Source organism: Bos mutus, chromosome X (genome assembly GCF_027580195.1).
Source record: "Bos mutus isolate GX-2022 chromosome X, NWIPB_WYAK_1.1, whole genome shotgun sequence".
NCBI lineage: Eukaryota > Metazoa > Chordata > Mammalia > Artiodactyla > Bovidae > Bos > Bos mutus.
In genome coordinates this window covers 36,555,451-36,574,579 of record NC_091646.1, presented here as the reverse complement: position 1 = coordinate 36,574,579, position 19,129 = coordinate 36,555,451, and the positions used below count along the sequence as shown (strand labels likewise).

Sequence of the window (19,129 nt, the reverse complement as noted above, 5' to 3'; positions counted from 1 at the left end):
ATTGAAGAAAGCGTACCATCCAGGCTTCTTTCATTTTTAATAAAATCACAGGTAACATTCTTTCATTTTATCATATTCTTTCTGCTCCTAAAGGTATGTTTTCTAACATTATCTCCACAATTACACTTCTACTTCACTGACAATGGGTTAATTACTTTTGTTGTTCTCACAGAAGTATCTTAACCAAAGGAAGTGCTCAACATAATTCTGGTAAGTCATTCAGTTTAATGGAAGTACCAAAGTGCAACATACAGTCAAGGAACAAGAAGTAGTAGGTATGACAAAAATTTTGGGTGCGTGGAGTAGTAGAAGATAAGGGTGAGAAAGTATATCTGATTAAACATGTAAAATCTTTGAAAAATAGAGTAATTAAGGTTTTATCCGATATACAACATCTGCTTTATTGACTATGCCAAAGCCTTTGACTGCGTGGACCACAACAAACTCTGGAAAATTCTTGAGGAGGTAGGAATACCTGACAACCTGACCTGCCTTGAGATATCTATACGCAGGTCAGGAAGCAACAGTTAGAACTGGACATGGAACAACAGACTGGTTCTAAATAGGAAAAGGAGTATGTCAAGGCTGTATATTGTCACCCTTTTTATTTAACTAATATGCAGAGTACATCATGAGAAATGCTGGGATGGATGAAGCCCAAGCTGGAATTAAAATTGCTGGGAGAAATATCAATAACCTCAGATATGCAGATGACACCTTTATGGCAGAAAGTGAAGAAGAATTAAAGAGCCTTTTGATGAAAGTGAAAGAGGAGTGTGAAAAAATTGACTTAAACTCAACATTCAGAAATCTAAGATCATGGCATCTGCTCCCATCATTTCATGGCAAATAGATGGGGAAACTGTGGAAAAGGGGCAGAACTTATTTTTGGGGGGCTCCAAAACCACTGCACATGGTGACTTCAGCCATGAAATTAAAAGATGCTTGCTTTTTGGAAGAAAAGTTATGACCAACCTAGACAGCATATTAAAAAGCAGAGACATTACTTTGCCAACAAATGTCCGTCTAGTCAACGCTTTAGTTTTTCCAGTAGTCATGTACGAATGTGCGAGTTGGACTATAAAGAAAACTGAGTGCCTAAGAATTGATTCTTTTGAATGATGGTGTTGCAGAGGACCCTTGAGAGTCCCTTGGACTGCAAGGAGATCCAACCAGTCCATCCTAAAGGAAATCAGTCCTGAATATTCATTGGAAGGACTGATGCTGAAGGTGAAGTTCCAATACTTTGGCCACCTGATGCAAAGAACTGACTCATTAGAAAAGAACCTGATGCTGGGAAAGACTGAAGGCAGGAGCAGAAGGGGAGGACAGAGGATGAGATTGTTGGATGGCATCCCCAACTCAATGGACATTTGTTTGAGTAAACTCCAATTGTTGATGGTGTACAGGGAGGCCTGGTGTGCTGTGAGTCCATGGAGTCACAAAGGTTTGGACACGACTGAGTGACTGAACTGAACTGAAAGGGGACTTTTTTCACTTCACTGATCAAATCCGTATTTTAGGAAAGTGTTTCGGGTACAGGATAAAAAATAACTTGGACCAATGAAAGTAGGAAGCAGGCCAAACTATTAGTAGTGGAATCAGTAATTCCTGATGAAAACCTGAATAAGTAAGTGGAAAGGCTTTTAAAATGTCCAAGGTATTTTAGAGGCAAGATCAACAATATGTGGTTGCTATTTGGGTGTGACTCTGAAAACTGTTGATGACTTTACGATTCTTCCTGAAATGGGTTAAGTAAATATGCTTGCTCACTTCCAATTTCAAGGAATTTGGAATGAACAACTAATGCATGTAAGATACTCTAGTAGTGATACACACAGACACACACACACCCTTCTAATTATTACAATAAAACATTTTAATTTTTTTCTTAAAAAAAAAAAACTGTATATTCAGGGATTTTCTGCACCAGAAAAACTGAAAAATTTTTTAAACATATTTTCCATTAAACTTGCTGGGCAAGAGACTTTTTACACTAATAAAAAACAAGAGATAAACTTGACTGTTCCACATATCTACCCCTTAAAACCCCACCCCTCACCATAACCACTATCATTCTCTACATTTCTTTGCTATAGTAGAAGCTTGAGAAATATTTAACCTCATTTGAGCTCGTTGTAAACTCCATTATGTGTAGCATGTTCTAAGAAAAACAGTAGTTAGTAAATGGTATCATATTAACAATGTTCAAAGAATTTGAGTACAATAAAATGCACAAAACTAAAACTTCAGTTGAATATGAGTCACTTCAATCTACTTCACTGCTTTGAATCAGTTATCTCACAATATTAGTGACCAGGGATGCCAATATATAAAGTTCTAGTTAACACAACACAGATAATGAGTTATAACATCAAACTGCAAGATATTAATGTATTAAAAATTATTTTAGGATCCCTGATGATGTTAATGAAATTGGTAGACCCTACTGACAACAAGCACTTCAAAAAATATCAAAAGATATGTTATTGCAATGCAGAAACAATTTTATTTATAGGTATTTCACTTATACAGATTTACACATACTTTATGCACTGAAAAATACATCAAACAACCAGTGTTAGTAATTACATGTATTCCAGTTTAAAGATGCTCTATAATAGTCATTCCAACATATTTACACAAAAACCTGTTTATTCCTTTTTAAAAACTACAGCTACAAATAACAAAGCCAAAACAAAATTTTAAGAATGACTGTTTATGATGGCTCTTGTACTTTTAATCTTCACAATTTTAATGTTACTTTACACAACTTGTCTACAATGGTAGTTCTTAATACTGCTGCTGCTGCTGCTAAGTCACTTCAGTCGTGTCTGACTCTGCAACCCCATAGATTGCAGCCCATCAGGCTCCCCCGTCCCTGGGATTCTCCAGGCAAGAACACTGGAGTGGGTTGCCATTTCCTTCTCCAATGCATGGACGTGAAAAGTGAAAGTGAAGTCGCTCAGTTGTGTCCAACCCTCAGTGACCCCATGGACTGCAGCCTTCCAGGCTCCTCCATCCATGGGATTTTCCAGGCAAGAGTACTGGAGTGGGGTGCCATTGCCTTCTCTGGTTCTTAATACTAACTCCATTCAAAAGCAGAAATGATAATTACACACATCACCCAGTCTAAAAACTGAACCTATTCTCACAAATATTTCCAAAATTTATGTCAATTAATAGTCTGCACTGAGCTGTTTATAAAGTATATGTGTGTATACACATTAATAAATAATTATGTATGCATGTATATGATTATGGCAAATCCATATCTTAGCCTATATAAACCCATAAAGTGGCAGATTCATGAAACTGAAAATATGACATTGTATAGAGCACTAAGAGTCATTTATGTCTTTTTTTTGTCTCAGAGATATTAAAAGTAAATAAGGTGTTAATTCAAATAAAGATGATTATTTTAATTAATTGTTTGGTAAATATTTTAGTTATGCCAACCGAGTAAAAGTTGACCATTACTGAAGGCAAATTTATCTTAGCTTTTTTGTGTGTGCAAAAGAAGTAGAATCTGCACAGGTACTTAGGAAAAAGTTTAATTTTTCATGTATAATTTAATGTTACTGGATCTGTGAGCCTTCAGAAAACAAGGAAACTTTATGAAGAGATGCACCGCAGTTACATTAGAGGCAAAGCAATTTGGAAGTAAAAAAAATAAATAAATAAATAACAAAACACATAAGCATGTATTCAAAATGCACTGGATATGACAGGAGTTTTATTAAATAAAAGGTGCTGTGTAGGATGATATAAGGGATAAGGGATAATTAAAGTTTGGAAGTGAGGCATGAGTTTAAAAGAGGAGAGAATAACATTGTCAATGTAGATGCATGATCTTTGAACAAGTTGTCTTTATGCTTATATTACGTTTTTTTCTGCTAAAAATTTGACAAACATATAAACGCAAACATGTATGTACTTATTATACATACCGTAATCCATTTTATTCCCACTGTATAAGAATTACATAAACATCAAATTAAAATGAACTTTCTTCTAGACTCACAATTAGGTCTCTCAATTTTAAGAGTTCGATATGACTGTCTTTCAAGTTCCACATCTAAAAAGACTTCATTGTATGTACCTCATCATTTCTACAATTTGCGTGCATTTTGAAATAAATGTGTGTATAGTCTTGGAACCAACTAAAATGTATGTACGTAAAACAGAGTTGTAGCACAGTGTAGAATTTTGTTGTTAAATGTTATCAGTTGCTCTAGATTCAGATAATGATAACTTCATATAGCATGCCACTTTTTGTCCTATTTAAAATGTTAAATGTTATCAATTGCTCTAGATAAATGTTAAATGAAATAAAATAAATAAAATGTTAAATGTTATCAATTTGTTGTTAAATGTTATCAATTGCTCTAGATTCAGATAATGATAACTTCATATATCATGTCCCTTTTTGTCCTATTTAAAATGAAAAAATAATATTTTGTAGCACTAAAGTCTGGATCTTTATAGAGTCAAACAGTTTTATCAGATAGACAAAATATACCCATGTTCAATGAAAAACTGCATTTTGGCTCCAGATATTTTGGCAACACATAGATAAAGCTATGATACCTATCTGGAAGAAAAATCAGCACCTTCTCTTGAATAACTATATTTATGTGAAAAAAAAAAGGTTCAATCTGAACATCATAAATAATGTATATAATTATCTACAAGAAAGGCACCCAATACATAGTTCCAAATGAGTGATCAAATAAAATTAATAATAAGATAAATTAAAAAATAATAATAAGATAGTCTCTCATTTAAGAGTTCATAAATTAGTTTTCCAGAGTCCATGCAATTTCATTTTTGTGTGTTTTTTCTCAGCTTGAATATGAGACTTGTGTGTATGTGTGAGGTTGTGTTGAATTACTTCAAGGCTGTGATACTGAACAACTATTTGAGCTCTATATTTGTATTACTAGAAACTTTTTTGTTTAAGGTGATAGCATTTATGAGCAATTCTGTTTAGTTTTAAAGTATTATTGTAATAAAGATCTGCATTTTGAAACTGAGGTTAGAACTGATATGTAATAAGACAAATAAATATATTTTAATGCTTATTATTGGATTTCTGAAAAAGTTTTTCACCAGTATTGTATATTCGTTTACTTCTAACAACAACCAAATAGAGTAAAAGTGGTATTATTCAAAATTTCTCTAAGTATCTAATGAAACCATTATTTTGCTATCTAATGTGTTTTATCAAGTATTAAGACAAAACAATGAAAATGCTTCAAAAGTGTATTTCAAAGAGAACAACATTTTATGAAATAAATCAATGAATAATTAATAAATATAAGGCTCCAAGACAAGGGATAAAAGTGCAAATATTTCTAGAATATCCATTGAGATACTTCATTTTCATTATTATGTCAATTTGACTATCTGAAACCAAATAGAATGTGACTTTTTTTTACTTCACAAAAACACTTACTCCTAATTGGGTAGTACAGTGTATGTGTAGATAATTAAATATAATTAATCACTTATAAAGGGACAGTTAATTTTAACTGAGAATATCTAGAATATGAAAAAGGCAAGAGTTGGTTATGAGACTTTTTGGAAATAATTATATAACTTGGTTGTTCATTCTAAGGGAACTTATGGAAGGTAATTAGATGGCATTCTTTTTATCGAAAAAGCTTTTTCATTGACTTGATATTCTCACTGAGGGGAGATTAGTCTCACAGTTGAGATATAAAGCATGCCTCTTTATTATATCTTCAACTAGTCAGACTCTGCTATTTAATAAATGTCTAATCATGCATCAATAAAAATAAACAATATGCATAATAATTGAGTCAATCACCACTATTTATAAAAAATCCTGCATGTATAGTTTATCATAAAAAAAGAACATGTTTCAGTGCCATTCTCCCAAATCATCCCACCCTCTCACCCAGAAGGATGGTATGGGGAAGGAGGAGGGAGGAGGGTTCAGGATGGGGAACACGTGTATACCTGTGACAGATTCATGTTGATATATGGCAAAACTAATACAATATTGTAAAGTTAAAAAATAAAATAAAATAATAACAGGATGTAAAAAAAGGAAAAAAAAGAATAGAATACTTCTTTAATTTTAAAGTGCACCACTTTTAAAGGTTAAACAGAATTACCAACTGAATTATAAAGAAAAACTTACTGGAATAGCTTGAAATAAAAACAAATAGTTTAAAATTCTTCATGTAAGATCTATCTAAGATTTACTAAATTTTTCTACAACAAATAAGTATTATATGTCCAATAAAAATAAAGGCATATGACTATGCTACAATTTTAAAAAGTCTGCTCCTAATTCAAATACCATATAAGGCCACAGGTGTTATAATATGAACATCCATAATGCATGAAAAAAACACATTGCACAGTAGTTCTTTTGAAAAATAATTATATACAACACATACAGCTTCATAATATCATGAGAACTTTGGGTATGCTAGAAATCTAAATATTTAAAGTACACAAAACTAAGGAAAATCTAAGAAACATGTCTATTACACAAAAGCACCTACAGGAAACATTTACAGAGTATTGCCCAAGTTCATATAAGATTACTAAAATCTGCTTGTCCTATAGCACTTCAGTTGCGATGAGGTTTCATATCACACCTAACTAGAAGCACAATTACAAAATCTAATTAATTGTGACTAATGCAGGTGACAAAATTGTAAAATGAGGCAGTATTAATTTGTGTTAAAATTAGATTAGCAAATATTGTACAAAATAATGATTGAATCCAAATTCAACTTAAAAAATTATTCTAAACTGTAAATTTCCTCATTGATAACATCAACAGGATGTTCAGCCGAGAAAACAAAATTATACATAAAAGATTAACTAATAGAGTTTTGCAAAGAAAATGCACTGGTCATAGCAAACACCCTCTTCCAACAACACAAGAGAGGACTCTACACATGGACATCACCAGATGGTTAACACCGAAATCAGACTGATTATATTCTTTGCAGCCAAAGGTGGAGAAGCTCTATGCAGTCAACAAAAACAAGACGAGGAGCTCACTGTGGCTCATATCATGAACTCCTTATTGCCAAATTCAGACTTAAATTGAAGAAAGTAGGGAAAACCACTAGACCATTCAGGTATGACCTAAATCAAATCCTTATGATTATACGGTGGAAGTGAGAAATAGACTTAAGGGCCTAGATCTGATAGATAGAGTGCCTGATGAACTAGGAATGAGGTTCGTGACATTGTACACGAGACAGGGATCAAGACCATACCCATGGAAAAGAAATGCAAAAAAACAAAATGGCTGTCTGGGGAGGCCTTACAAATAGCTGTGAAAAGAAGAGAAGTGAAAAGCAAAGGAGAAAAGGAAAGATATAAACATCTGAATGCAGAGTTCCAAAGAATAGCGAGAAGAGATAAGGAAGCCTTCCTCAGTGATCAATGCAAAGAAATAGACTAAAACAACAGAATGGGAAAGACTAGAGATCTCTCCAAGAAAATTAGAGATACCAAAGGAACATTTCATGCAAAGATGGGCTCGATAAAGGACAGAAATGGTATGGACCTAACAGAAGCAGAAGATATTAAGAAGCTGTGGCAAGAATACACAGAGGAACTCTACAAAAAAGATCTTCACGACCCAGATAATCATGATGATGTGATCACTGACCTAGAGCCAGACATCCTGGAATGTGAAGTCAAGTGGGCCTTATAAAGCATCACTAAGAACAAAGCTAGTGGAAGTGATGGCATTCCAGTTGAGCTATTTCAAATCCTGAAAGATGATGCTGTGAAAGTGCTGCACTCAATATGCCAGGAAATTTGGAAAGCTCAGCAGTGGCCACAGGACTGGAAAAGGTCAGTTTTCATTCCAATCCCAAAGAAAGGCAATGCCAAAGAATGCTCAAACTACTGCACAATTGCACTCATCTCACACACTAGTAAAGTAATGCTCAAAATTCTCCAAGCCAGGCTTCAGCAATATGTGAACTATGAACTTCCAGATGCTCAAGCTGGTTTTAGAAAAGGCAGAGGAACCAGAGATCAAATTGCCAAGATCTGCTGGATCATGGAAAAAGCAAGAGAGTTCCAAAAAAACATATATTTCTGTTTTATTGACTATGCCAAAGCCTTTGTGTGGATCACAATAAACTGGAAAATCATGAAAAAGATGGGAATACCAGACCACCTGACCTGCCTCTTGAGAAACCTGTATGCAGGTCAGGAAGCAACAGTTAGAACTGGACATTGAACAACAGACTGGTTCTTAATATGAAAAGGAGTACGTCAAGGCTGTATATTGTCACCCTGCTTATTTAACTTATATGCAGAGTACATCATGACAAATGCTTGGCTGGAAGAAGCACAAGCTGGAATCAAGATTGCCAGGAGAAATATCAATAACCTCAGATATGCAGATGATACCACCCTATGGCAGAAAGTGAAGAGGAACTAAAAAGCCTCTTGATGAAAGTGAAAGTGGAGAGTGAAAAAGTTGGCTTAAAGCTCAATATTCAGAAAATGAAGATCATGGCATTTGGTCCCCTCACTTTATGGGAAATAGATGGGAAAACAGTGGCAACAGTGTCAGACTTTATTTTGTTGGGCTCCAAAATCACTGCAGATGGTGACTGCAGCCATGAAATTAAAAGAGGCTTACTCCTTGGAAGGAAAGTTATGACCCACCTAGATAGCATATTGAAAAGCAGAGACATTACTTTGCCAACAAAGGTCCATCTAGTCAAGGCTATGGTTTTTCCTTTGGTCACGTATGGATGTTGGAGTTGAACTGTGAAGAAAGTTGAGTGCCAAAGAATTGATGCTTTCTGGGATTTCTTTAGAAGGAATAATGCTGAAGCTGAAACTCCAGTACTTTGGCCACCTCATGCAAAGAGTTGACCCATTGGGAAAGACTCTGATGATGGGTGGGATTGAGGGTAGGAGGAGAAGGGGATGACAGAGGATAAGATGGCTGGATGGCATCACTGACTCGATGGAGGTGAGTCTGAGTGAACTCCGGGAGTTGGTGATGGACAGGGAGGCCTCACGTGCTGTGATTCATGGTATCACAAAGATTCGGACACGACTGAGTGACTGAACTGAATTGAATGGATAGAATGAAAATTGTTTTATAAGATTTTCAATTTAAGTCATCGAAAATAAAAGTAACTTATAAATATATTACGGCAAAACTATTCTACTTATAAAAATAATCTTTTATATTTAATGAAAAATAAGGAATTGAATTTAGCAATATTATTTTTCAGTTTATGTTCTGTGGATTTTAATCAAAAGAAAGTAATAGTCCTTTGAGTGCTTCCAGGTGTGAAGTTATACAGCATATTCTAGTTAATCAATTAGATAGTCCATAAAAGTTTATTTGATGACTAGTCTTAAGATTTGGTTTCCTTCAGTTTTCTCTATTCACTGGCTAGAATATGAACCAAAGAGACCATCAAGGACACTTCACTGAGAATATTCTAGGAGTCCATTAATGGCAACACAATAGATGCGAAAATATCTGAGATCTTGTAAGGCAAACATGTAAGAACACCAATGATTAAATTAAAAGTGTCAGCAAAGCAACTGACAAAGAAGGAATCAACTAGAAAAGTACATATTTTTGTTCTCTCTGGCCATTGTGAAAAATAGATTCAGTGATGTCCATACTATTCTCAAAGGGTAATATTATTTCTTCAAGCATAAGCAAAGGACAGACCAAGGGTAGTCAATAATCAAAAGCAGGATCCATTTTCATCAATGGCCGAATTTTAAATACTGTTAAATCTCGATCATCATTAGTTTATATGGGTAAATATTTAGCCACAAAAGCAGGAAAGAAATCATTTCAGAAGTTCCTTTCTCACAGAAATAGTATTCTGTGAGATGGGATCACTAGCAGCTTTCAAAATAATTTCTATTTTCATCTTTTACAAAGATGACACCCAAACAAATATTGAGAAATTTTGTTAAGGGATTCTAAATAACTATTTCATACTGTTCATGGGGTTCTCATGGCAAGAATACTGAAGTGGTTTGCCATTCCCTTCTCCAGTGGAACACATTCTGTCAGACCTCTCCACCCCATATGCTACTGAATATCAGTGGAGAAATAACTCCAGAAAGAATGAAGGGATGGAGTCAAAGTAAAAACAATACCCAGTTGTGTATATGACTGGTGATAGAAGCAAGGTCTGATGCTGTAAAGAGCAATATTGCATAGGAACCTGGAATGTCAGGTCCTTGAATCAAGGCAAATTGGAAGTGGTCAAACAAGAGATGGCAAGAGTGAATGTCGACATTCTAGGAATCAGCGAACTAAAATGGACTGGAATGGGTGAATTTAACTCAGATGACTATTATATCTACTACTGCGGGCAGGAATCCCTCAGAAGAAATGGAGTAGCCATCATGGTCAACAAAAGAGATTGAAATGCAGTACTTGGATGCAACCTCAAAAACGACAGAATGATCTCTGTTCGTTTCCAAGGCAAATCATTCAGTATCACAGTAATCCAAGCCTATGCCCCAACCAGTAATGCTGAAGAAGCTGAAATCGAATGGTTCTATGATGACCTACAAGACCTTTTAGAACTAACACCCCACAAAGATGTCCTTTTCATTATAGGGGACTGGAATGCAAAAGTAGGAAGTCAAGAAACACCTGGAGTAACAGGCAAATTTGGCCTTGGAATATGGAATGAAGCAGGGCAAAGACTAATAGAGGTTTGCCAAGAAAATGCACTGGTCATAGCAAGCACCCTCTTCCAAAAACACAAGAGAAGAACACATGGACATCATCAGATGGTCAACACCGAAATCAGATTGGTGATGGACAGGGAGGCCTGGCGTGCTGTGATTCATGGGGTCGCAAAGAGTGGGACACGACTGAACGACTGAACTGAACTGAAATAACTGTTTCAAGACATTTTCATCTTCATATATACAAAGGAGTAATTAGGAGTTTTCCTTATTACAGTCATAAAGGAAATGTTCACAGAAGTAGAAGAAAAATGAAGTGTTCTCTAGTTCACAGAATGTTTCTAATATTTAAAATGCTCTTTTATAATAATTATATGTACAAATGGTCATGAAGCCCCAGTAGTTGATCATGGGACATGTGAAGTATTAATTCATTTTCTTGGGTTTCATCACTTTACTTACAATTAAACTGAGGCTATGGATTTTCGAAACTCCTACTCTTAGTACACCATCTTGGTACCTGCAGGGCCTTGACTCTAAGGGTATAATGAGTTGGCTCAATTTTCACATTCCTTGAAATGATTTGAATTAAACTCAAATATTTAATTTAAGAAGTGGGAGAGGAATTATAAGATTATTCTATATGAATAACTTTCACAAAGGTAAAATTTAATTTTAAGTATTTTTCTACAAGTTGTTTATAAGTATTGCAATATAATATTGTAATTTACGTGACACTTCTCATTACCAGTAAGAGCTACAATCACAATCTTTATCATTAACTAAGTTATATTTAAAACACCAAATAGCAAGTATGTTCAAGGAATTTGATATTAATGGAGGTACCAGAGATTTGTACTGAGTAAATGCAAATGCTAACTTTTAATAGAAATCTTAAAAAAATACTGCCTATATGTCAGATATATAAGAATTACACTAATTCTAAATGCTAAATAAATCATAAACCACTTGTAAATACCTTTACACCAAAGAACACTTCAAATACTACACTAATTTAATGTATATACATAATAGACCAAATTCTATTCTCACTTTGCAAGGTAAGATGATACACAATGAAGCATTTGAATGAGAAGCCAGGAAACATCTGTTATGTAATAATTTTAAGGGTCCTTTATACTCCCTTTTTGTCACACAAAATTGTGTGTTTCTTTAACTTTTATTAGTATTGTTAGTAAATCATAAGCAGCTTAAAAAATACAATATAAAATTAAGACACATCATTCCTTCCTCAGTAAATATGTACACCCAGTTTGAGGCATTCAGTCATTTGTATAGGAAATTGGTTGATCAACATATTGTGGAGAATATGTTTAAGTGCAAATTACTCAAAGCAATGGAATGTATTCAGAAAATTAATGCCAGAGAAATAATGCAGATCTATCTAGCTGTGACTATAGTGTTGTATATTTTCCTTTGTAGTTTCAAAATTAAGATTAAAATCTTTCAAAATATCCTATTTAAATCCTTATCTCTACTCTCATATGATAGGAATTAATGAGAATTACGTTTCATTACATAAGAAATACCAGCATGTTTTTTCCAAAATGTCAGGGAGTATAAAGAACTGACATTCTTGAGAGGTAAAAATATTAAAAAAAAAAACCAACCTTATTTTTCAGTATTTATAGAAAAAGAAACATAATTACAGCAAAAATAAATTTTTAATGATTAAAGTAGTGAAACAACATGATTATAGTCGACATAAAAACCTATTAAAATTTGTTTATATAATCTAACTTTTAAGCAGAGTGATGGATATTTATACTTATTTTCTCAACAACACTGTATTAGTGAATATTTTTCAAAAAATCAACTAGAGTGTTTTTGCTTGTTGCTGTTTGGAGTATTAAAGACAATCTCTTTCCCTGGATACCTTTCAGAGTGTAGCTTGGATAATTCAGCTTCACTTCCAAACTCCTGGAGATGATGTTTAAAATCTTCAGCAATCGAACCAGGCAAGTAATTCCATGTTTCATGATTGATATATTAATCATCAGTTTGTACATCAAGACACATTATATTACATCACAATTGTTGACATTCAGAGCAAGCAAATGGAGAAATAGCATGATAAAACTTTTTTTTTTTTATCACACTGCACTATTTCTTCCACAAATTTAAAATTTTGATTGCAAATTATAGCCAAAGTAATATGAGGTTCAGTGGGACATAATCTTTAATGTGGTTTTTGTTTTGCTTGCCTTTATAGTGGGAAATCCAGACTACAAGATTAATGATCTTAGCCAAATTTTGAAATCACAAATCATTGATTTTTTTGGAAGGGGAATGGAATTATGTTGTTCCTAGAAAGTTATATCTCACTGTAGATTTCAATAGTTGATGTCCTGGAATCAGTCTAGGACAAGAAAAATAACATGTTATCAAAATCAGGTGGCTGTGTTCTAGGAGTCTTAGTTGCCAATCATGCTATGTGGCTAAAATTCATATTGCTAAAATACAGATACACAAGATCAAGGTTATGGAATTTAACAGTGGTGAATACCAATCTTATTCCAAGCTAATTCAGACTCCTCTTACATTTAAAATCCATTTATAATACCTACATTCATGTAACCATGAATTGTTTCTTTTTGAAATGAAGTATCTTAAATACATGGCTAAGACAGTGACTTGTACACAGAAGGCCATTTCAAGATAATAAATTCATTTTTTCCTATTTTCCAAATATATTTTCTTCACAATATTTTAATGGGAGAACTGTGTTAAGCAAGGCTTCTTTTTGGCATTGTATCTCTTTTATACAAGTATCAAAATTGATTCTAAAATGATTATTCTTACTGTTTTCCCAGAGTCACACCAAGCAAACCCTATCTGCTTACTCTGAAAGATGGAAATAAAAAGCAAACTGTAAGATCATCTTTCAAACTTCTTGTTTTTAATTTCTACTACAATATATACAGAAATGCCATCCAGAATACTTGTAAAAATTTATATCAAAGAGGAGTATCTTTGCTGGGTTTATACCATTAAATGAAGTGTATATAGAAAGAGTGAAGAACATTGCAAATGTTGCAAAAAATACAAGGATTCAAATTATTTTTAGTATCACATTAGTCTCCCTAAGTTCACCAATTCATGTCCAGAAGATATTTAGTAATTAATCTGAAACATCTGTCAACCAATGACATAAAATATATAATTTACCTATTTCCTAAGATCTGAAAAAGTAGAATTTCATCTGAGAACACATTGATTTTAAGATAGTCCTTTTAGCTAATTAAGACCAAATCATAACCAAGATTTTATTCTCATTAGCATCTACTTTCCTTATTTTGCCTGTCCTGTGAAATTATTATCCTATGTTTAGGAAAAGATTTCTTTGCTAAATAAAATAAAATGTCTGAATAAAAGTTATTAATTGTATTGACTTTCTCAAGATTAGAAAATAGTTTAAAAAAATAGTTTAAAAGAAGCAGAAGATATTTGGAAAACCATCTATGGTTTGCTTACTGTATGTTCTTGTCTTCATGTAAAATAAGTCTAGCTCTTAAACATCTCCATGCTTTTGAAAACAGTTGAAACCAGAATTTTCTCTTTTAACAAACTTTAAAAGCCATTCTATTAAAAATGATGCTTTGTGAAAGTAATTCACAAACCCTACTCATTGTAGGTTTTTAAGTGAATCACAAATTTACCCCCAGGAAAAGTGATATTAGGCTACACAAAACACATAAAGTGCTAGTCATAAAAAATACTTTTTTGTTGAGAAATGTTTCCAAAAACAGAATGATAGCAATGAGAAATAGGAAATGAGATCACACTTTTTAATGGTTACATATAAATAAAAACTCACCATGATGAGATGTTAGGCATCTGTTATGTTTGCCACCCATTTAAGATCCACCTTGGTAGAAAACATGGGGCTCATGTAAACTGTAGAAATAACCACTGCCCTGTAAACTTATTCAAAGCATATAAAAAACTCCACAGAGAGTAGGGTTCTATTTTACCATTTACAATAGCATAATTATGAAATTATTGTAACAAAAATGAACGCACAGCTAAATTAGTTTCTTAATTTTGCTCAGTGATTGAGAAAGGCTAACATTGTATTATTTAACTATGCATTGATCCTTGAGTGACTTCGATTCTTAAGACATTTCCTAATCATAAATTATTTTCATTGCTATTTGGAATCCTGATAGATTTCTTTAATATCTCTAACTTTGGTGAGAAGAAACTTATTCTGACTTTCATATTACTACATTTTATTAAGCCTAACTAAGTTTTTAGAAGCTTTTATTCATTGAAATTGAGATGAAGACCTTCTTAAGAGTAACACAAACAAAGTCAACATATGGCATGATTTTGCAAGAAAAAAAAAGTAGATAAATTCCATCATATAACTTTATTAAGGAAATAATCATACTTAAATTATTTAATTTAGTTGTGGATTTCTAGATACATTTTTATTCATTTCTCCATGAAATATCGTTAAGAAGACTATATAAGCTCTTGTTTTCATAATTCATTGGATTTTAAATTGCTGTACGCAGGTGCCTTGGGTCTTAATATGCTCATATTTTCCTTCAGGCCCATTAGAGAAAGCAATCATATTTCATTTTCCAAAAGTCATTATCTCTTAAGAATGTCTCTTGAAGTGCTCAATACCTTGCATGAATATGCAAATACTCAAATGAATATCTAGAGTAGAGGTCTCATATATATTTCATTCTCTTGACTGAACATGAGACTAGCATGACTTCATTTTCCTAATTTCATTCTTGCTACATTGTGTCAATACAGATGTATAAACCAAAATAATGGTGAGTTCCTAATCTGAACATTATACTCCCTTTTCATTGTGGGGGCTAGGAAGCATGGTGAGTGGGGAGGATATCTGGATGCTATTCGACTATCTTGGGTAGACAGATTTTACCAACTGAAGATGGCAGTCTCAGTACCATTAAGATTTGCTTATCAAATTCCAAAAGGTATTATTGTGATATATGCAGCCCGGGCTGTTCTCGTCCTCATGCACACAACTGTACTGAGGACAGTGTCATGACCTCCAAAAATTTTGGAGTTTTTCCAGTATATTGGAGAAGGAAATGGCAACCCACTCCAGTACCCTTGCCTGGAAAATCCCATGGACTGAGAAACCTGGTAGGCTACAGTCCATGGGGTCACAAAGAGTCGGACACGACTGAGTGACTTCACTTCACTTCACTTCACTTCTCTCTAACAGGAAGTGTCATAGTGCCATCTACAGACAACACTGCCTCTATTATAATCATCATTTCTCACCCAATTTTCCTATAATTAGGAGTCATTTTGTTGTGATTTTCCATTAAACTTAAATGAATCCATATACCTATTTGGATAATTCTGAAAAATATGATCGTTTTGATCCCCCATTGAGTCAGTAGATTCTGTAAAGCCCTACTTCAACTGAAAATAATTTTGAAAAATAAAGTTAGAAAGGTTAGTGAGAAACTTTGATTACCTACCAGTCTGGTGTGTACAGACACAGGGGTCTTGATATTTGTCACTGGATAGCTGCACTCAGAAATGCTGTAGGGATCAGAACTGCTGGAGGAACACTTGGAGATGGAATCACAGCCCACAAAGGTGTTATCAAGAGGCAGTTCCTGGATGATGTGGTGCTTTAAATTTAGGGGAGTTTCTGGCTGGATCTGGAAAGCAGGCTGTGGAGAGGCAGATTTGTAGTGCTGGGCCAAATCAGGGCTGTCAGGCTTGAAAGTAGTAGGTGTAGTGCCCCAGTTGTACTTGACCATAGTTTGCTCTTCCAGTTCAACGGGAAGGTCTAGTGTGACGGTGTTTCTATCATTGTCAGCATCGTCTGCCTTAGCTTCTTCAATAGTGACAAAGTTAAGCAGTAAGTTCTTAGGGGTATGCTTCTTCTTTTTCTTCATCATCATCATCTGCCTGTTTTCAGGGTTTGGAGTAACCCATTCAGAATTCTGCTTGTTTTTCTGAGCAGCCTTAAGGTGTGGTGATTGGCGGCATCTTACTACAGCAGTGATGAAAATAACAAGAATGACAGTTATGGTGCCAGCAACAATGGCAACCATGATTTTGACATAGTCACTTGATGGTGAGGATGTATGAGTTGTCTCAACATTTTGGGTCACTGGTATTTCAATGTTTTTGCGCACCAATTCATAAATTAGTGTAGCATTGGTCATCGACTCATTAACAAATAGATTAACATTTATGACACTGAAGAGAGAATCAGGTTGCCCTAAATCCTTGGCTTTGACTATCAGTTTGTGTAAACCAAGATCTGCAAGGACACATTTCTCCTTCAGTGTAATGTTGCCTGTTGTTTGGTCAATCATAAACAGACCTTTTGTGTTTCCTCCTACAATGCTGTAACGAAGCTCTGCATTCATGCCAGTGTCATTGTCAATAGCAACTACCGTGAAGACCACTGTGCCTGGATTAGCAGATGGTGAAACCAATTCAAAAGAGTAGTTGGAAGGAGGGACAACAAAAACTGGTTTATTGTCATTGACATCGACCACATTTATAGTGACTTTGGCAGTTGAAGAATGTGATACCCTACCACCATCCTCAGCCTTTACATTGAAAGTATAAGATTCTTGTTTTTCTCTATCAAATGAAATATTCGGTTGGATGACACCACTCTGTGGATCAATTGTGAAGTCATCATTTGCATCTAAAATGGAGAGAGTTACTGCAGAATTTTCTCCATAATCAGGATCAGTTACAGTGATTAGTCCTACTGTGCCATGTCTTGGAAGGTTTTCTGGGACATAGAAGTTGTACTCATTGTGAGTGAAAATTGGACTATTGTCATTCTGATCAAGAATGGTCACTAAGACTGTGGCATTGGTTATTAAAGATGGCATCCCATTATCTTTTGCCAGAACTGTGAATGAGTATTTTTCCTGTTTTTCTCTATCCAATTTCTTCACTGCAGTCAGAATGCCTGTACGATGATCCAGGTTGAATTCAGATGGAGCATCAATGCCTAGCAGGTAATGTATCTCAGCATTACGCCCAGTGTCTGCATCTGTTGCACTTATTTTTGTCAACTGGGTACCAGGAGAGTTATTCTCAGGAACAGAAAGACTTATGAAAGGCTGAGTGAAAACTGGAGCATTGTCGTTTTCATCTTTTAATTTGATGAGGAGCATGGATGATTGATTCAAAGGAGGTTTGCCAGCATCTGAGGCCAGTAATTTAATTGCATATTCTCTTGTGGACTCATAGTCAAGATATGCAGCAGTCTCTAGGAGGAATTGATTACTGAACACTGGCCTTAATCTGAAAGGGACTTCATGATCTGTAAAGCACGTCACCCTACCGTTATGGTCAGCATCCTTATCTGTCACAGTTATGAGAGCAATTTTGGTGTTGAGAGGAGCATTTTCTGAAAGAACCACAGTGCCATTGATTGGATTAATGATGTATCTTATGTCAATCAATGGGACATTATCATTGACATCAGTAACATTTACTAGCACCATTGCTCTTGCTGGCATCAATCCACCATCACTTGCCAAAACCAGTAACTTGTGGTTTGGAGATTCCTCCCTATCCAGTGGTTCTTTTACTGTGATAAGTCCAGTGGTAGAGTTGAGGTGAAATAACCTCTTGGCCACGCTGGAGACAAGACTGCTGAAATAGAAATGAATCCTGGCATTTTCACCTATATCAGCATCTGTGGCATGGAGCTGTGTTACTGAAGAACCTACAGGAGCATTTTCTGGTATACTGACTTCAATCTCATTCTCCTTAAAAACTGGATGGTTGTCATTTGTATCAGCAACACTGACTTGCAAAATAGCAGTACTGGATCTTTGAGGAAAGCCACCATCTTCAACCTTTACTTTCATTACATATGTATCTTTCTCTTCCCTATCTAACTCCTTTTGAACTATTAGTTGTGGCATCTTTTCTCCTTCTGGGGTTTCAATGATATCAAGCCCAAAAATATTTTGACCCTGAAAAACAAAGAATTAAACATTTTAGCTTATGTTATTATTTAATGAGACTTGTTTTCAATTACTTGAAGCCACATGACATAGGATCAACTCAGAAATAAATGCCAGAGACTTAGGTTCTAAGTCCCAAATTTGTCTATAATAGTGTCAACACAAACAAGGTGCTTAACATCTCCAAACATTTGTGAAATTTGAATTGTTCTAGAAGATGTTCTCAGGTTACAGCATTTTACAGTGATAAGTATAACTAATTTTTTGAATTACTAAAGATTTCAAAAAGAAGAATAATGTAGAATTTAAAAAGAATTATCACCATTTCACATGGAAAATGAAATTATAAGTGAATTAACCATGGTTACTTCAAATGAATTAAAATATCTTACTGTAGATTTCAGCTGTTTAGGGCACTTTTCACTACCGAAAGTAACAATTAAGTATAAAATAACCAACAC

General features: G+C 34.4%; 1 protein-coding gene across 3 annotated transcripts in view; it reads right to left on the bottom strand.

The window, feature by feature from the left end:
• Positions 1–19,129, bottom strand: part of PCDH11X (protocadherin 11 X-linked) — a 169,560-nt gene that overhangs the window by 46,140 nt on the left and 104,291 nt on the right. Inside the window, exons 3-5 of one of the 3 annotated variants that reach the window (XM_070366006.1) lie at positions 16,194–18,677; positions 14,537–14,587; positions 1,923–13,078 (exon numbers count right to left, since the gene is read on the bottom strand). In XM_070366006.1, coding sequence (XP_070222107.1) covers positions 14,549–14,587; positions 16,194–18,677 — 2,523 coding nt within the window. In that variant the 3' untranslated portion in view covers positions 1,923–13,078; positions 14,537–14,548. Of the gene's footprint in view, positions 1–1,922; positions 13,079–14,536; positions 14,588–16,193; positions 18,678–19,129 lie in introns of those variants that run through there. The other 2 variants (XM_070366005.1, XM_070366004.1) reach the window with 2 other exon arrangements.